General features: G+C 39.0%; 1 protein-coding gene across 2 annotated transcripts; it reads right to left on the minus strand.

The window, feature by feature from the left end:
* Window positions 1-4761: 4761 nt before the first annotated feature.
* khnyn (KH and NYN domain containing) lies at window positions 4762-20046 on the minus strand. 2 transcript variants are annotated; one of them, XM_032544364.1, is made up of 9 exons: window positions 19793-20046; window positions 17815-18076; window positions 15171-15305; window positions 12092-13872; window positions 10589-10719; window positions 10085-10181; window positions 6870-6977; window positions 5736-5837; window positions 4762-5344 (listed from the first exon to the last, which is right to left on the minus strand). In XM_032544364.1, the coding sequence occupies exons 2-9, from the start codon at window positions 18037-18039 to the stop codon at window positions 4966-4968; spliced, it is 2958 nt and encodes a 985-aa protein (XP_032400255.1). In that variant the 5' UTR covers window positions 18040-18076; window positions 19793-20046; the 3' UTR covers window positions 4762-4965. The 2 variants fall into 2 exon arrangements, with proteins under 2 accessions (XP_032400255.1, XP_032400256.1); XM_032544365.1 differs by having other exon boundaries at window positions 17815-18048; window positions 19793-19875.
* Window positions 20047-20048: the final 2 nt, after the last annotated feature.

A 20048-nucleotide genomic window follows, 5' to 3' on the forward strand; every position in this document is an offset into this window, starting at 1 on the left:
CGGGGGCGTGCACACGCGACGACAAGTACGAGCGTTTTGGTCCGGCTATGCAAATAGGATGGGGTAAACAGAGAGGCAGAGAGACAGAAGAGGAAGTATATTGCAAAGGTCAGACTACAGACGTTTTCTCTTTAAATGAGAGGGAAAGCTGACGTTAGACCTTAAAGGCATTGCGTTTTAAAACGCAAAAAAATCAGTTTATTAAGTAGGATATTACTACTGGATAATGCAACAGCATAATCAGAAATATCATCCCTCAATGGAGGGTATTATGATTAATTTCAGTTTTAGAGTGACGTTCATTTAACTACAAAATAAGGGAATCTGGAAATAACCCAAGAATGGCAGTTACACACAGCAACGTGTCCACAACAGTCAGGAGAACAACATAGTGTCACATTCACTGACCAGCATACACACAGGTATCTGCATGTCTTTTTATGTGTGTGTGTGTGTATGTGTATGTAAGTGGTGTATGTGCATGCATTCTTGATACATGGCCTAAACAGCCCCTCATAATACAAGACACAGATTGCCCTCTCACTTTCTCTTCATCTCTTTCTCTATAAAATAGGGTCAAATAGGGTCCAGGGTGGCCAGCAAAAGAAATGAGTAAAGTGGCGGTGATGTATGTTCCTAACACATCCCTTTAACCAATATTTTGGCCCTTCACATTTCAGTGGTTGCTAGTTTCATGACAATGGAGAAAAACACGTTTTGCTGACTTTTAGAGTACTGGCTGACATGAAAACAGGTGAAATGTAGAAACAGCAGGAAAACTTGCAGCACATTGTCAATTGAGACTGCAGAAACATGCATAGAACAGGGAATGATGTCTGTTGTCATGGTGCATCCGGGAGGCTTTTCTCTTTCCACTTCTTGGGATGCTAAATTAGAACTATTTTCTAATTCATTCAGTACACAGTTTGTGGGCACTAACAAACCAGACAAGATCCGTTTATGCTTCATAAAAAGCAGTCCAATAAGAAAACAAAGGCTATCGTCTCTGCTAGCGCATGATATTTCCTTTTTTTCTCCATAGTATTGACACACTCACTGTCACTTGCCGTTACTTCTCCATTAATCATCCATGCAAATGTGTTAAACTGGTGTTACAAAGAGACAACGGCCAACACCCACTTCATGTGACATTTTATTTAAAACTTCTGAAGGGGTGAATCAGACATTAATGACTGGGCGAGTCCATTGAGCAGCCTGTGTCAGTGTCGTGCTCAGGATGTTTCCAGAATAGATGTTCTCTATATTCTCCATTGTTCACAACTCACATAACCGGTTTTAAAGCTAATGTTAGTAATATCTTTTCTCAGAGGGAAGCGACTTTAAATCTAAAAAAAGTAGCAAGGCTTATACTCTAGTTCCATTTTGCTGTATAAACACAAATAGATGTTTTGTGTTGTCATTTTTAAAGGCTTTGGAAAAGCAAAAAAAACAAAAATCACATTAACAAGAGGAAGTGGAATAAGGCGAGGACCGAACGACATTCCCAACATTTTGCAGATGAATTCATGCAGGTGCCTCCCTTGATTTTTGGAGAAAATGTCACCTGAGAAGAATCTTCTCCAGAATACCTGTAGTATCTTAGCAGATATTAGTTTGGTCTTTATATGTTACTGATGGCAAGAAATAAACTCAAAAGGACCCTAAAAGGACATATGAATCTTTGTTTTAATCATTACACTTACATATTGGCATTAACAGTGGTAATTAGGGTTGCACGATATTAGGAAAATAACTACAACTATTCTGACTGATATTGTGACATGATGCAATATTGGAGGGAATGATCATTTTTGTATCATTATGTGATTTTTTGTTAGGATCTGTCTCAACAGTTTCATAAAAACTGAGGATACATTGATCTTAAATCACTGCAGAGATGTTTGAACATGAAACCTTTGCAAAAGAAAAGGGCAGAAACATAGTGTCTTCAAAACATGGATGTATCCTCAAAAATGGCATACAACATTAATTAAATTCTATTATTTGGACTTTTGGCATCATAGTCAGTCTTTCACATAGTTTACTTCCAATTTTTAAGATTTGAGATAATTTTAATAATAATGGTAATCATTTTTGATTTCAGAACAGAGAAAACTGAGATAAGTATTACAAAAATACAGAGACGCAGACTACCGTGGAAACACAGTGAAGACCAACAGTTACTCAGATTTTTATTTTTTTTATTCTTTGAATGGAGAAATACCTTGATACAGGAACATGCGCAGAATTCAGCCTTGAGGTCCTAAAATGTACATATATAAATACAAACAAGTTGATTGTATCTCACAATCGGTGAACTATGTCAAAAACAGCCTTTGAGTGGCTGGAATGAGGATCTGATGGTTGGTCACAAGAGATATGGATGAGATATGTACTTACTCATCTACATTTTTTGGTTATCATCTCCCCTCTTGAAGCAGTTTCTTCATCTAAATATTATCTTGGGCTCAAAGCTACGCTCACGACGACATCAGAGTTAAAATAAGTTAAAAATATATATATACTGTATAAAATTGAGTGTATAGAATACTTGAGGGATTGGTTTAGTATTATTCTTGTGATGTAAACTGACATACACCCCCACAGCTGGTGATACAACAACTGTCCACAACTACCAATGTGCCTCTCACACCTTTTTGTCTGCAGTCATTTACAAACAAGTAGCTATAAAAATGTTAACTTTAGCAGGATACAATAAATGCAGAATAATATATATTATTTAAAAAATATATATATATTGCTCTTGTTCTAAACAGGACTTTGTTCAAAAAGACTGTTTTCCGAAAAACGCGTTGCTTAAAAATTGACAAACAATAGAGGAGGTGCTGGTTTTAACCCTCCTGTTGTCCTTGGGTTAAATGTATCCCCTTTAAAAAATGTCTATATCTGAAATATGGGTTTCTTTTTTACCAAATTACCACAAAAAATGGACTGAATTCCATACAAAGCTCTTTGCAAATACAATTGATCACTTTCATTCCTGAAGAAACTCATCTGTACGTTCCTCTGATCTTAACTATTAGTCAAAATAATTCAAAATTTCTGCTTTTTTAACTCAAATATTAGTTATAATTATATGTAAATGAGGGTTATTGACCTTGAATTCCAAAAAGTAGTTTTACACAAAAAGTAGTGTAAAACTAGCGGTAGTAAGGTGGTGTTAGTGAAAACTAAAACTCTGAAAAAGGGACAAAAATGTCACATTTTTGTCCGTTTTTGACCATTTTTTTGGGCTGCATGATGAAGAAACACCTCGAGAGGTGTGTCGTCGCCAAAGGAGGACCTCAAACTCTTAAAAACCCTGAGGAGAACGTTTGGTAGGCGTCTTTACACATTGGTCCTGCTTTTAAGACATTTAACCAGACTAAGAGTCTACAGCCATGCTCGGTGAAGCTGTACTCGAGCTAAATGCTAACATGTGCAACACAATAACAATGCTAACACGCTGATGTTTAGTAGGCTTACCATGTTCATATGTTAGCTTAGCCTTTTGGCATGCTAGCATTTGCTTATAGACACATAGTAGCCTACAGCTGAGGCCGATGGGATTATCATTAGTTATCCAAGTTTTTGGTCATAAATCAACGTGCTGATTCTAGCGCTTGAGGAAAAGTCAAGGGATCATTATCATCAAGATGAATCCTCTGGGGAACATGAACATCTTTACAAAATGTCACAGCAATCCATATAATAGTTGTTCAGATATTTTTAGTGTGGAGCCGACTGACAGACAAAAGGAGCGACATTGCAATGCCTAGATTGTTATTTGTTCTTCAGTGAACAACTGATTCAAAGGATGGCAAAATGTGTCTGCAGATTATTAATAACAGGGTATAATTCTGTGAATTTTCTCTCACACCAAACGGTTCCTCTGCTTATGACTAGCAGCTCTTTGAATCTCTTTCAGACTGCCCTTTTCACGTGACTGGATCAACATAGGATGCTGAGGGAGAAAGGAGAGGATGGAGGCAAGGCAGGGGGCAGCATTAGTGGAGGCCACTGGAGGGTGAGGAGGAGTCAAGGTTGCTTTGGATAGAGCAGACAAAAGGGGTGAAACAGGGTCGTGTCTAGATGCTAACCCAAGATTTGTGAAAGTCTGTCAAGATGGTTGAGAGATCAGGCATTAACCATGAATGTTTAGGATTAGTATAGGTTGTGGAGGGCGCCCGTATAGCTCAGTTGGTAGAGCGCGCACCCATATATAGTGGTTTACTCCTCAACGCGGCAGGCCGGGTTTGACTCCGACTTGCATCCCTTTTACTGAATGTCATTCCCCCGTATCTTTCCCCTTTTATGTCTTCAGCTGTCCTGTCAAAATAAAGGCAGAAAATGCCCAAAAAATAATCTTAAAAAAAAAAGTATGGACCAAATCACGTCGGTACTACCGAGTGTTGGTTCACGTGAAATCACACTTTGGTACCTGAGAGTAAAGGCCTTTTTATGGTTCTGCGGAGGGTCCAGCTTTCGCTGGTCCGGTTTTGGCTCTGCCTTTGACAACAAGGAAGCAGAATTAACGTACCATTTCCTGTTTGGTGTTTTCAGCCCATAACATCAGCGCTGCCTGAAAAGCACTAGGATGATGCAATGGTTAGGGTTAGATGCCTTGAAGTCAACGGTTGCACTGGGGCATTAGGGGCTTAAAACACCATCAAACTTTGACTCTTGTTTCAGGGAAAACTAGCAACCAACCCTGCTTTAAAGTCTAACATTACTTTTTAAAGTTGGAGAGAAACAGTACTACATGAGACAAAGAACCTGTAATCAAAAAGCAGGACATGATAGTTAAAGTGTGTGTGTTGGACTGTCAACAGAAAGTTCCACCACTCATCTGAAAATCTGGTCTTTTTGTAAAATTCTGTAAGACTTGTTGTAGTTAAACCAGGGCAATTCTTTTTTTTTTTGAATTTTTTGGAAAACACTCAGACTAACAGATGTCTTGTCCTTCTAATGCTCCAAGATCAGATCAGACAGCACATTCATATCCGTCTCTGCCGGGTGGCACTGCAGCACCAGCGCCACCATGTTGTCCTGACCCGGGAAAATGTGACAGAGCTGCTCTCTCAGGCTGGCTGTTTCCTCGGCGCTCCTGTCTGCACCGAACCCTTGTCCCACAGATCCGAGCTGCCTCTGCTGGTGTCCCGTGTCCCATCCCTTTCCATGTCCTCTCCCTTTACCCCTGTTCCCTCCACTTGTTGCAGCATTGAGAGATCCACCCAGTGTCCGATCGCGGAAGTTAAGGACCTCCGTTTGGGAGCGGGGAGCTTTGGAGGAAGGGAAAGCGGTGGCTACTCCGGCAAAAGAGTGGTTTCCTGGGTCGGGAGTCCTGAGAGGAAATAAAGAACTTTAATCAGAGAATATCACATTATATATTATTTTTTTTAAACCCACCTTTATATATTAGCCTTCGTGTAAAGGGCTGCACCTTTTTTATGCTGTATTTGAATTTAATTTGTATTTTATTCCTATTTATTTCATCTATTGCACGCGTGTGGGTGTGTGGAGCACTTTGTAACTTCATGTATTTTAGAAGTGCCATTTAAATAAAGTGTTACTTACGTACAGACTTACTATATAGCTTTATTTCACCTGAAACTAATTCAACTTTTTTAAACTAAAAGGTTGAGCTGCAGAAAAAACTGCAAAAATATCCTTGGATGAATTTAAAATATGCATGTGTGTCTATGAGTATGGATGTGTGAGGTTGTGAATACTACCTGTGTCCTGAGCGTAGGAAGTCATCCAGGTGAGGCCCTCCTCTGCCCAGAGGGTCGTCCGGCACCATGAAGTGATCCCCGACAAACGTGTACTGAAGGAGCCTGCATGTGGAGGACACATGAGATCATATAACACTCTAATGAGGGGAATTAGCCCTTTAAGCAGTTTCCATACAGGAGACTTAACATGTGTCTCTGTGTTTTCAGCTCTATTAAATATCAGATTGTTGTCATTTAGTCAGAGAAAGATTGTGGAAGATGCTGGTATGGTTTTGGAGTTATCCAGCAACACCAGACCTTTACATTTATATAGGTACATATAAGCTGCTTCATATGCAGTATGGTAGGCGGTATAGAAAATAAGTTTTTTTAAGGACCACTTATTCGTTACATTTGGTTACTATCACTACTACTACTACTACTACTACTACTAAGAAAACCTGTTGTGGCGTGTAGCTAAGTACATTTATTTGAGAACTGTACTTTATTACATATTTGAGGTACTTGTACTTTTTTATGCCACTTTATACTGCTCCTCCACTACATTTCAGAGGGAACTACTGTATTTTTTATTTGACAGCTTTAGTAACTTTATACATTAGGTTTTTTTGGATACGTAATAAATGATAAGCTTATCAAATATGAGGTTTTGTTATGAATTAAACTAAAGCACCTAACAATATCTACAAGAGCTGAAACGATTTTTTGATTCATTGATTAGCTGATGAAAATGAATGGCAATAAATTGAAAATCGTCATTTTTCATGAAAAAAGGCCAAACATTCATTGTTCCAGTTCCACATATATGAGGATTTTCTGCTTTTCCTTGTAATTACTTTAATAATTCTTTCATTTTAAAATAATTTGGATGTTGACTATTGGTGCAACGAAACAAAAATGTTTTTTTTCGTCTATTTTTCTATCAGAAAGATTTCTCACACACCATAGAAGGAAAATCCTTTCCTGCATTAGCAACAGTATCTGAACATAACACTTAATCTAAAATATACTTAAAGTAAAGGAAAATTACTGATTGCAGAGCTAAAAATACAATGTTGCTGATTGATATGACATAGTCCTGATCCAACATATAAGGAATCTGTCACATTTGAGTGATATACAGTCTTTTTATACCTCTTTTTGATGATCTCCCTCCATACAAGGGACTCATCTGAAAGGTCTCTCAGATTGTCGTTAGTTACAATCACTCCGTCTGTCTTCTGCGCAAGCTGCAGCATAAATCTGTGGAAACAGGGGAAATGAAAGATTTCACAGCAGCCTGAAAATCTTCTGGGCTTTGGCGCCCCACAGTGGTGCTCTCAAACATTTATGAAGTGGCTGAAAGCAACACAAATGCACAGTCTCAATTCCATATTGCATACTGATTCTGAGCAGGTTTTGTAGTGTGTTCACTTAAATATACTCAAACCAGACAGAATGCTAAATAAGCTCCATTTCTGAGTGTGCTGTTGATGCACGCTTTTCTCCCATAATGCAATAAACAAAGGAAACTTAGGAGCTACGTGTTATGGAAAAACTCAGGAGCAGCTAGACTCTGGATCACACGCAAAGAAGGTTTGACTTTGATGACTTACACAGAGGCATTTAATGAAATCTCGATGGAAGAGATTTCGGATTACACAGTGCAGTTTAACCAGAGTGCAGTGTTGTGTCGTGCCATCCCAACTCTGAAGTTCGTGTCTTTGTGAAGTACTTAAACTCATGCTGGACATACAAGATTTAGATATTACCAAAAAGGGTCCTATTTCACTCATCTATTAATACTCATGTATTAAGATGCTATTGGATCATTTACAACTATTGTAACCTACGCAACAAGTCAGGTTGTAGGTACCCCAGATCACATGCAGTACATTCATCTGTTGATCTCGCTCTTCAGACTCAGATTTTTGTTTAATCTATAGAGTTGTTTTTGATATTATGTTGTCTTTGAACCCAGACAAAACAAAGTATATGGTATTTACAAGAAATGTGTCTACTAGTATAACTAAAAGGGTCATCACCACTTCTGATGGGACACAAATTGAAAAGGTTTCCAGCTACAAGTATATACAGTGGTGTGAAAAAGTGTTTGCCCCCTTCCTCATTTCCTGTTCCTTTGCATATTTGTCACACTTAAGTGTTTCGGAACATCAAACCAATTTAAACAATAGTCGAGGACAACACAAGTAAACACAAAATGCAATTTGTAAATGAAGGTGTTTATTATTAAAGATGAAAAAAAATCAAAACCATCATGGCCCTGTGTGAAAAAGTGATTGCCCCCCTTGTTAAAACATACTATAACTGTGGTTGTCCACACCTGAGTTCAATTTCTCTAGCCACACCCAGGCCTGATTATTGCCACACCTGTTCACAATCAAGGCATCACTTAAATAGGAGCTGCTTGACACAGTAAGGTCCACCAGAAGATCCTTAAAAGCTACACATCATGCCGAGACCCAATGAAATTCAGGAACAATTGAGAAAGAAAGTAATTGAGATCTATCAGTCTGGAAAGGGTTATAAAGCCATTTCCAAAGCTTTGGGAATCCAGCGAACCACAGTAAGAGCCATTATCCACAAATGGCGAAGACATGGAACAGTGGTGAACCTTCCCAGGAGTGGCCGGCCGCCCAAAATTACCCCAAGAGCGCAGCAACGACTCATCCAAGAGGTCACAAAGGACCCCACAACAACGTCCAAAGAACTGCAGGCCTCACTTGCCTCAGTTAAGGTCAGCGTTCATGCCTCCACCATCAGGAAAAGACTGGTCAAAAATGGCCTGCATGGCAGAGTTCCAAGGAGAAAACCACTGCTGAGCAAAAAGAACATCAAAGCTCGTCTCAATTTCTCCACAACACATCTTGATGATCCCCAAGACTTTTGGGACAACATTCTGTGGACCAATGAGACAAAAGTGGAACTCTTTGGAAGGTGTGTGTCCAAGTATATCTGGCGTAGAAGGAACACTGCATTTCATAAAAAGAACATTATACCAACAGTAAAATATGGTGGTGGTAGTGTGATGGTCTGGGGCTGTTTTGCTGCTTCAGGACCTGGAAGACTTGCCGTGATAAAAGGAACTATGAATTCTGCTGTCTACCAAGAGATCCTGAAGGAGAATGTCCGACCATCTGTTTGTGTACTCAAGCTGAAACGAACTTGGGTTCTGCAGCAGGACAATGATCCTAAACACACCAGCAAGTCCACCACCGAATGGCTGAAGAAAAACAAAATGAAGACTTTGGAGTGGCCTAGCCAAAGTCCTGACCTGAATCCTATTGAGATGTTGTGGTATGACCTTAAAAAGGCCGTTCATGCTCGAAAACCCTCTAATGTAACTGAATTAGGACAATTCTGCAAAGATGAGTGGGCCAAAATTCCTCCAGGACGCTGTAAAAGCCTCATTGCACGTTATCGCAAACGCTTGGTTGCAGTTGTTGCTGCTAAGGGTGGCCCAACCAGTTATTAGGTTTAGGGGGCAATCACTTTTTCACACAGGGCCATGATGGTTTGGATTTTTTTTCACCTTTAATAATAAACACCTTCATTTACAAATTGCATTTTGTGTTTACTTGTGTTGTCCTTGACTATTGTTTAAATTGGTTTGATGTTCCGAAACACTTAAGTGTGACAAACATGCAAAGGAACAGGAAATGAGGAAGGGGGCAAACACTTTTTCACACCCCTGTAGGCATCTGGGTGGATGATAAACTGCCTTTTAAACCACACATAACCGAACTTGTAAAGAAATTCAAACCAAAATTAGCATTCTTTTATAGAAATAAATCTTGCCTCATCCAAAGTTGTATGAAACAGATTTTTCAAGCTAAGTTTCTATCGATTTTACTACTTGTGAAACGGCTCAAAAAAACTCCTGAAAAGCAAAAAAAGTATTGGTAAAGTTTAATTGCCATCAGACGTCACATGTGCATCATTATCTGTTTAAAATGATAAAATATGTGTATTTTTATATACTAACTAATAAAAGAGTATACTCTGACGATTGGTATGTAGTGTAAACTTTGTGGAATTGGTTTGTACTATGGATTAAGGTCACAGCTGTTCTGTAGACTACATCCAATTTTCATGTTTTTACAACAAAATGTTTCCATTAGAATGATTTGAAATATGCTTTTTTGTCATCGTGTAAAAACTATTGTAGTAGTTTTAAGTTATTGATCTTGAGTTCTTTTTCAGCAACATCCTGTCTTACATGAAACCAGCAATTTCCTTTTTTATACACTTGCTTCTCTAACCTTTAGGCCTCAGTTTTCACCACTAACCATAACAACACGTTAAGAAGACTAATACAATACTTTGTCTCAGTGCAGCAGTGTGTCTACCTGTCGTCGTATGAGCTGATCCTCTTGCCCTGGACCTCTCTGGAGGGGGTGTAGGAGAGCAGGCCCAGATTCTGTAGCTCAGCCATATAGTGCTGCTCTGAGAGGGCAGGAACACACAACGCTATGATTAGTTTGCACTGAAGGGGGAAAATAAACGCCCACACATTCACATTCGTCCAATTTGTTTTCTTCCCCTTGCGTGTGACTCAGAATCATATTTAAATGGCACACATGCATGGATGTGAAGAGGCCTTTGTCATTTTAAAACCACACTATGACGAAGGGTAACTTTGGCACTTAGAACTTTACTGGAAACAGTTTTGTCTTGACATTCAAAAGACCAAACTAAATGTTGTACTGTATTCAAGGTAATTAGTCAATAATGGAAATAATCATTAACATGTACACATTAATGCACACCTTTACAATACTTATACAATACTTCAAAATACAAAATAGAGATATTACGTTTAAAATACTACATGAGGAACAGGGAGTGTTTACCTTTGATCTTGGGGTCACTCTTCTGTCTCCACTGTGGCAGGAGGGCACTGATGTGACGATGGCCTCGGTCCCAAAAGTGCTGGACGGCCAGAGCTATACCTCGACAGGAGAAGAAATGACCCAACCCGTGACTGTGGGAGATATGGGACAGTATTTGTGAGTTTTGTAACAAAGTCAGATGTCACAACAAAGGTGGAAGACGGAAAAAAAAGCTGTTACGAACCTTAATTTGTATTCTAAAAGATAAAAACTAACCTCTGCATTTTGCTACTCTCTGTCTCTGATATTACCACAATATGAACCCAACTAAAACTAGAGCCCGACCGATCTGATATGCCGATATGTTGGCCGATATATAAAAAAGAAAAAAGAAAATCAGAAACACGTAACAAAACATAAACAGATTTTCCTAACATTAGTTATTTATAGTTATTTGTGAGTTCTCACTTATATGATAATAATTTGTTTTATTGTCACAACAGAACCGAGGAACATAAAAATATATTAAAGTTCTGATAAATAAAATGTATAAAAATACAAACTTATATAAAATTAGATATGAAACCTAAAGTAACACAATAATAACAACAAAATAATTGGACAAATTATGCCATAACATGGTTGACCATCCGTTTTTATTTTATTTTTTAAATATTCATTTATCAGAATCCTTTATCTGTAATTTATTTGATGAATGAATATTAAAAAAACATAGTTTACTGAGTTTAGGAAGTGCCTGATATTGGCCAATAATAACGACCTGCAGATATACCAGGTTTACACACCTGCTGTTCTTAACAGTTACAAAAGATATTCCTTTTGGTAATATTGTGCAGGAAGTATCTCTTTAACCAACAACCAAATGGACAAATGGAAATAAACTCCTCAACTAAACAGCATAAATATCCTTAATTGTTCCATTCAAAAGTCTAATATCAACAGATTTTAGAACTTGTTTGTCGCTCCCCAAGCTATTAAAGGTACCATGTAGAATTTCTGACCACTAGTAGTGCTCTAGAGCATTGTTTTTTGAGAGTAGGTCCCCATATTTTTTGAATGAGGACGCAAAGACAATACACAGCATGCAATATGCAACCCTGTGGCCAGGTTGAGTTTATTCTGCTTAAAAATACTCCAAAATCAACTTTGTAAATGGTTTATGAGTGAAACGCATTTTAATATTTGTTAGAGCTCAGTCTTTGTTGTGCAAGAGAACACCACAAAGCACCTTTAAAACATTCAACAGGGTGTATAGTTTGCGGCATATTGTAGCACTCAGGTGGCGTGATATGCTCTCATCATTCATTTTTATTTCCTTTCTACAGGAAATATTTCTTCAAATGTCAGACAAACCCTTTATATTTCCTTACATTTATGGGTACTTTCTTCAAACTGCACATGAGAAACAAATGGGAATGCCCTAAATTATCATCCCATACTAACCCTGATAAAAAATTCAATAAAAATATCATAACATAAACACACTCTTTCTGCATTTCCCACCTCATGGCCACATTGCTCCCGTCAATGATGATCGTCCTAACGTTCGGGTTGCCAGGTTTGTCTGTTAGCTGAAGTTTGAAGGGCATCTGCAGGCCTTCGAGGAAACGCTGCTCTCCTGTCACCACTACCGCGGGCACAAAAACCTGTCTTTCCTTCGCTCCGGTGGGAGACGAGATGGGGGGTTGAGGGGCGTGGAGCACTTGTTTTAAGGAGTTAGAAGGCTGGGGCTTTGGGTTCAAGATGTTGTCTAGGGTTAGATGATTTTGTTTTGAGGTGGACGGATTAGGCAAATACGGGGTTTGTCCATATTGTTTATTGGATTGGAAAAGGGTGAGTGCAGGATGTAGGGTTGGGGGATAAGTAGGCCTGGGTGGCCCTTTGACTTCAGGAAGGAAGCCTTGGTGTGGAGTTTGTGAGTTTGTGAGTTTATGGAATTTATTAAACTCAGATACAGCTAGATTTGGCACGTCAACCTGTCCTTTATTGTCGGGTTTTCTCTTTTCTGCTGGTATGAAAAGCTCAGTTTCTCTTGCTTTGTCCTCAGATGGTCCAACTTTTCGTCTCTCTTTCTCCAGCACCACATCATCCATCTCTCTCGGCCCCTCCTTAAAGGTGTCCATCTCTTTGCTCCCCTCTCTCTGCAGCTCCAGGAGTAGCTGGTGAGTGGATCCATCAGGCAACCTGTTGTACACCTTGGCCACTTTCTGCTCCATGTAGCCGCAGCTGGCTGCTGCTTTCTTCACCACTCCAAGGACAAAGTCTTCCTCTTGTCCTTCTTCTTTTTTTTCATTCACCTCTGCACTCCCCTTGAGGTGTCTCGTGCTTGCTGTTGCTCCATCTTCCTCTCCCTCACAAAGGTTGTCCACCTCCCCATTACTACTGATCACCTCATCTCCTCCTACTTCCATTTCTTTGTCTTCTCTGTGCTCAGTCTCGCATGGTCGGTTCTTCTCGCTTTGATTTGATGCAACACCTTCTGGATTTGTCTTTCTCTGCTTCCGGTCATTGAGATCCTGCTCTTGTTGAACCACATCCAGTATCTGCGAGGCCTCTTTAGGACCCGTTCGGGCAAGGACTCGTTTCACTACATCCTCAGTGTAGCCCATGGCTGTAAAGAACTTCAAAAGAAGCCAAAACTCTTTGTTTCCCACTGACAAATGCAGGTCCGGTTCTTCCTCCTCCCCTTGTCCCTCTTTTACTTTGGTACCTAACATTGCCCCTTGTTCCAGCTGCTCCTCTTCTCCCAACTCCTGTGGAGCATGCATGAGTCTTTCCTCAGCCCCCTTTGACCTACCTTGGGCTCCAGCAGAAGTGGACAAAAACTGGAATAAGGAGTCTGCAGAGTCTTTCCCCGAGCCAGCAGTCATCCCTTCAATCCACCGATCAGTAGTCCTCAAAGGCTCAGGAAGTGTGTACGTAATGGCGGCGGGTTTGTTCCATCTACCTTCAAAATCATCATGTGATCTTGCCTCTGCACCTCCATCTGTCAGCGCCGGGCTGAGGCTTGATCCAAGCCCTGATTCTTTCACCAAATCCAGCAGGATTTCCTTCACTGACCCAGGCAGCACCAGGAGATCCAGGATGTGCTTGTCCTCCCATTTCTCCACCAGAGTTTTGAATGCCCGGCGTGACTCCAGAGACTCGCCCGGGCCCCTGTCCCCAGCCTCCGAGCGTCTGGACTGCGTGCCCTCATACCTCTCCACCAGGTCTGCAATAAGGGAGTAGGCTCGCACCACCGGCTCTGTGAGGCCTGATATAAGCAGGAATCCTGTAGACCCAACCTGTTTTTGTGAAAGGAAAACAAACTTACATTAATCTTAGTCCTCTTAATGACAGTAAAATAAAAACGTAAGTAGACGTTCAGATTGAGAACAACCCTGCGTGCAATGCAAGCAGCTGCGTTGGCACAGCAACAACCCGAGAAATCCAGTTTGGGAAACAGTTATTAATACTATGATACAGAATACATTTATAAATGTGCAAGGTTATCACCTGGCAATCATTTTATTGTTCGTTGCGACTCGCTATGATCGTGACGTAAGCCAAGATCTTGGCCTAAGAAGTAAAAGTCCTCGTTGGACTGCCCGTAAAATGTCTTCCTTGAACCTTAAAATAAACTTTCATGCAAATTAATATTGGTACTTTAGATTATTCTCAGTTGAGGTTCACCAATCAGCTCCATTTTTAAGTGTAAAACTATTTAACAACATAATACACAACATAAAAAAAAATCAGTTAAGTCTAACTGAAAAAAAACTTTTCATTCTTATAAAGGGGTGAAAATGCATTAGCAAGTGCCTTCCAAGTAATTTGTAGCAAGAAGTTGCAACTATTTGTGTTCTAACAAAAAAATGTAATAATAGGTCAAAATTCCCAGTGACATCACAATGTTAAATTAAGAGGTAGCTGTTACTTCATGACACAATGACATTGATTAATAATGTAATTTTCTGTAAGCATAAGAAGATAAAGCAAGATATTACGCTATTATTCAATAGAATTTTTGCATCATCAGTCAAAAATTGCCCAATCTGTATGCTGGTGGGGGATTTGTACATGACACAAGCAAGTGATAACTCTCCTTTTTGGAGTCATAACTTGTGAACTGTAAAATGTAAACACACAGGAAGAGAAGTTACACATCCTTCTAAATTTAACCTGACTTATACTTTCAGACGATACAGTTATCGCTGATGTCCATCGCAAATAAACATCAATACTTTTGCTTAGAAATCACAGAATAAAGATGCCACTTAGACCAGAATTGCCTGAGAAACATCACATTTTGAAGTTTTCTTTAATATCAAAGTAGTCCAGTGATAGTTGTCTGTACATCCATAGGTACGTTGCAAGGAGTGGTCAGTGGTTAATTCGGCATGCTTTCAATGGTGTCATTTTGGCAAAATGTAAACAAATATAGACAGAAAATTGGGGCTAAAGTTACATATTCCATTTTGTCACTTTTTCACTATTGATGGCTCTATTAAGGTTTTGTTCTACAGTAACAAATTGCAATCCCAGTATCAGCTTTGTGACCTTTGAATGTAGCCTAAACAAAGACCCAGAATGCAACACTTACCACTATATGTGCTGAGGTGGTTTTTGTCAGGCAGTCCATGAACAGCCCTCTGGCTCCACAGAAGATGCAGTGAAGAACCCCGGGATAAGATACCTCCTGCTGCTCCTCCTGGTTCACAAGTCCTTTCACAAATAACTACAAGACAGAATTACTTTACATCATTATTGTGTTGTTACAGTCTTATTGTAGTGGTGGTTAAAATAGTGTAATAGTACTAGTAGACAAAATTGAAATATTACGTGTCAATTTAGGGAAACCAAAAAAATCATCCAAGTTTATATAATTTCGGAAAACATGGTAGGTTAAATTGAGCACGACACTTCCTTCTTGGCATTGAAAACAACACAAAATAATGTCATTGTCAACTTAATCGCATGTTATTATTTGCTGTGTTTGAACATGTGCACTTACATGACAACTGAGCAAATTCTATCTGCAGATGTTGACTGTGTACTTATAAAGTGTTTAAAAAAGTACTTTACTACAGAGTTTTAACAGTGTGGTTTACAGCGATTTAAAAAAAATATCAGAGTCAATTGTTAGACTGACTACCCGTTATGTAAAAAGTGAACTGTTTAATAGTTAAAAAGCTACCATACTATTCACAACTTGTTTATATATAGATTTCAGTTTCAGCTTTAAACGATAGGCACACAATTCTTCAAAGTCTGTCTTAAACACATTACAATCTAGATTTTATGCTTTTAACTGAAACCTGGTTAGACCGTAATAACAGCGCTGCTGTTCTCATCGAGTCAGCTCCCCCTAACTTCAGTTTCATGAGTGAGAATAGAGTGGATAAGAAAGGAGGTGGAGTTACTTGTGTTTTATCTGTTGTTTAACTGATTTTGTATAAAGCACTTTGAATTGCCCTGTTGCTGAAATGTGCTCTACAAATACAGCTGCCTTGCCTTGAAAAAAACGGCATATGAGCGTTGGAGACAGGTTTTGGTTGCTGTCATCAGTCCTGTTAAACTGACGATACAGTCTTCCCTCCTAGCAAAACATGTACTAAAACGTTTTTTTGTAGCTAATTTGAGGATTTAGAAAAATCCATTGGATATCTTCTATAGTTTATTTAGTAAGAAATTCCCTCTCTATGTTTTGAGCAGCTCAACAAGGAAACACTGTTCTGGGAAACTAGAGGGAATTTTCTACTAAGAAGACAGTAACTTTTGGACATACCAACTTCCTTTGACTAACTCAGACTCCTGAAGTCTCATTTAGCTTTAGAAAAACATTTCTGAGTGTATTTCTTGGAATTGGTCCTACATCACTTATATTAAAAGTGCATGAAGAATGGATATTTTAATGTCCAGTATCTTTGCTTTGGTTGTTGTTTAATTGTATTTGTGGTTGTGAGCCTTCTCTCGTTTTTACGTTTGCTAATTCATATTTGAATGAAAGTGTTCTGGGTAGCAGGAAATTATTTTAGAAGGAGAAAATACATTATACTAAAACCTCTTAAAATCATAGTAATAAAATAGATTCATTTTATTCCTATGATTAAAATATTTCTCTGCCAAACTGAGCTGTCTGAGCAAAGAGGAAATAGACCTGTGCATGGATTGCAAATATATGTAGGGCCTTATAAACAGTATGTGCTTGACAATCATGTGATTACTGGTTTTTATTGTCTTGTTATTGTATGAGGACACACGTTGCTCAGTAGAGCTACTGCACAAGTGTAGTGACCACACACAAAAAAACTGTTCAGTTTTAAGTTATCTACTAACACAATTTATTCAGTGTAACATTGTGTTGTCAATCATTCTGCGTGCCAGCAGGTTGACAAACAGACTCATTCATCAACATAAAAAACCTAGTTGAGTCATATATCCCAGTTACAGGGACTTTTATCAAAGTTACTGGTATGGCACCTATTGTAGGGTGACCAGACGTCCCCGGTTTCTGGGGACAGTCCCCGGATTTGGTGACCCCGGCTGGATCTGTCCCCGGAAATGTACCCGGTTTTCACTGTGACTGACAGACCCAAAATTTGAATGAAAGAAAGAAAACATTGACCAAACGGAGCCAATCGAGCAGCGCTGCTCAGAGCTCAGAGAGGTTTTAGAAAGCCGTATTTCACGATGCTAAAATTACTGATCATTTACATGGAGTCTGGCGGGTTTAGCGAACGCAATTTCGCAGACTTTTATGTTTTAAAAAGGATCATAATCTTTAACAGAAAGGTCGACCTCCTTAGAAATCCTTTCTATAATGTTGTCAGACACATTAGAATATTAACCTGAGTCTGTCAGTAGCAAAACGAGCACTTTTAATAACGTAAATACAAGCTGGACAATTATCCTATTAACTTACATTGTAGCTTGTTTCTCTGCCTCCGACTAGTTTTTATCGTACCCGATACTCAATGAGCTGTTGCAGAAACAAGCCTGAAGCAATAAAGCAAAAGCTGTCAGATAAATGTAGTTCAGTAAACATTACAACATTCCCCCTCTGAGGTGTATGGAGTACAAGTATGAAGTAGCAAACAGGGGCGATTCTAGGATCAGACCTTTGGGGGGGGGGGGGGGGGGGGGGGGGGGTATACGCTTCTGAGCTGAAAATGTCCCCGGATTTTGTCTGAGAAATCTGGTCACCTTAACCATTGTACTGTAAAACAAAAGGAAATCTGGCCTACTTTGGCAGCTTTCACATTGTTGCTCTGCCCTCGTAGTTTCAGCCATATCTGCCCGTTGTTGCCATTGGACAAATCATCTGCCCCGATAACAAACTTCACACTGAATATCCGCTCCACGGTCCTGTGCAGAGAGGTCAGAGATCCCCGCAGCATCCCAGCACACGCAAACTCATCATCCACCTCTGGATCTCCTTCTCCGCCTCCATCACTTCTCTCACCGTCCATCCCCTTGTTCTTAAATCGACGTCAAAGGTGGAACATACTGTAAAAAATGCATAAAATAACATCAATTTTGGGGGCAAAAATATAAAGTTATACAGCAATGGGAAGTCTGATCTCATTTCTTAATGTATAAAAAGAACAGAGTTAACTTTTATGAGTGTGCTACTTCATTTATGTGGTTTCTCATTTGTATGTTGCGAACCCTCTGCTGTCTTTTTATTTTGTCTTGTGTTGCATCATGTTGTTTATCAAATGGAAAACTAAAACAAAAAAAACACTGGAGTCTCAAGTATCTCCCTGACTTGGGTTTTGAATTACATTTAGACCCAGTTGTTTTTGGCTATTTGCCAGCTGCATCTTTTAATGTATTACTGCTCTAATCACAGTGAGGATGATGTATTCTCGTCACTTTTCAGTGCAGCTTCAAATAGTATCTGGATATTAAAACATCTGGCTTATAACAATTAGGAAACGTATAAGACCGTGTACATAAACTTTAGGAGATCAAAGTACTGGTATAAAAAAACATCCAATCAAGCTTACAAGTCTGTTGCTGAAGTTAGAGGTTGAGTTTTGTAAAATTTAATAAATAAATAAATTGTAATTTTAATCTACATATTCTTCTTATTAGGTCTTGCATTGTGATGCCAAAGCTTTTATTATGTACGGGAACTCAGCTCTTGATTTAATTAACCTACTCTGGCAAAGTCTCATGATTATCAAACTGTCTGAAAACACGTGTTAAACATTCATAATATTGTGTTTCTCTATTCGGTAACACTGAAGTTATCGTTATACATTTACATCACTCCTATTTAGTGAATGCTTTTAAATGCTTTTGTAAATATGAAGTGTGATAAACTGAGTGACATTTCTTTCTTCTCCCACTATTCTAATGTGTTTCTTCTTTCTGTTACAAAGTGAGAGGTGTTTACAGGACAGTGATGCGTTCAGTGCTTAAGTTCAAATGACATGTGGACTACCTACAGTGCATTTAGCCTGCATTTACTGTACAGTATTTATGCAATCCAGTATTTGGTGTATACATTCATATCTATAAACACATAAATAAAAGAAAACGTAAAATAGGTTGATAGTCAATAAACTGAGATGTTAACGCTGTAACTTTATTGTTTGCTGCATGCAAACATTTCGCTGACTATGCGTAATAACAAGTGAGCATTTGAAAATGGACCCATTTTGAACAAGTTGTTGCCAAGGCAACAACTACAGTAATGGGTATTCCAACAAACAACAACGTTTCATAGCATTACATTTCTGACTTATCGCGTTTTTACTGTTAAATAAAAATCCGGAAAGCAATTACATTTTTTCAAAATAAAGTATTAAGTGTCAAATATACACTGTTTCTCTTTAAAGTAGAGAAGTAGAACTATAAATTAGCATAAAATGGAGTAGCCTAGCGTTACAGGCTCCAACATGTAAACAAGTCTGTCTGGACCGGGTGGTTAATACAGGCATAAGGACATATGACTGCTGCTATTACGACATTATTCAAACACGTTCACATCCCACTCTCTGCTAAAGACAGAAATTGGCTTACAATGTTACAAAATATGGCTTATTTCCAGATAATTAGACAAGTATTGTGAAACATTTAATGTCGCTAACGAGAATTATTAAACGTGCTTCTAGCGAAGACATGAGCAGGACAGTTTAGATTTAAAATAACGGCAACAACCAAAACAAAACAAAAAAACACACAAAATGTAATGTTTCTGTGTCGTTTTCTTACGTGAGGTCGATCGTTCCGCAAATTCAAAGTTTCGTTTCTTAGCTGCTCCAGAAAGCAGCGAGGCAGTGCAGCTGGCTCCGGGCTTCCGCAGTCATAAAACAACAACACGCAGCCTATCGGACCAAAGTTCAACGCATGCCGTCATGCCACAGGGTGATCGGAGAGGTGGGATGGATGGAAAAGACAATCACGGAAGAAAGACCGTCCCCCCCCTGCTGCGGATGGCGGCTTAGGAAGCTGCATACACATCAAACGA

Source organism: Etheostoma spectabile, chromosome 19 (assembly GCF_008692095.1).
Source record: "Etheostoma spectabile isolate EspeVRDwgs_2016 chromosome 19, UIUC_Espe_1.0, whole genome shotgun sequence".
In the NCBI taxonomy this organism is placed as follows: Eukaryota; Metazoa; Chordata; class Actinopteri; order Perciformes; family Percidae; genus Etheostoma; species Etheostoma spectabile.

Bases quoted from the DNA above. Each gene is read 5' to 3' on its own strand.
- khnyn (XM_032544364.1), bottom strand. From the start codon at position 18,039: ATGGACGGTGAGAGAAGTGATGGAGGCGGAGAAGGAGATCCAGAGGTG. The intron at 15,306-17,814 runs GTAGGCCAGATT...TCTGTCTTGTAG, and splicing joins ACAATGTGAAAGCTGCCAAA to TTATTTGTGAAAGGACTTGT. The intron at 13,873-15,170 runs GTAAGTGTTGCA...TCACAAAAACAG, and splicing joins CCACCTCAGCACATATAGTG to GTTGGGTCTACAGGATTCCT.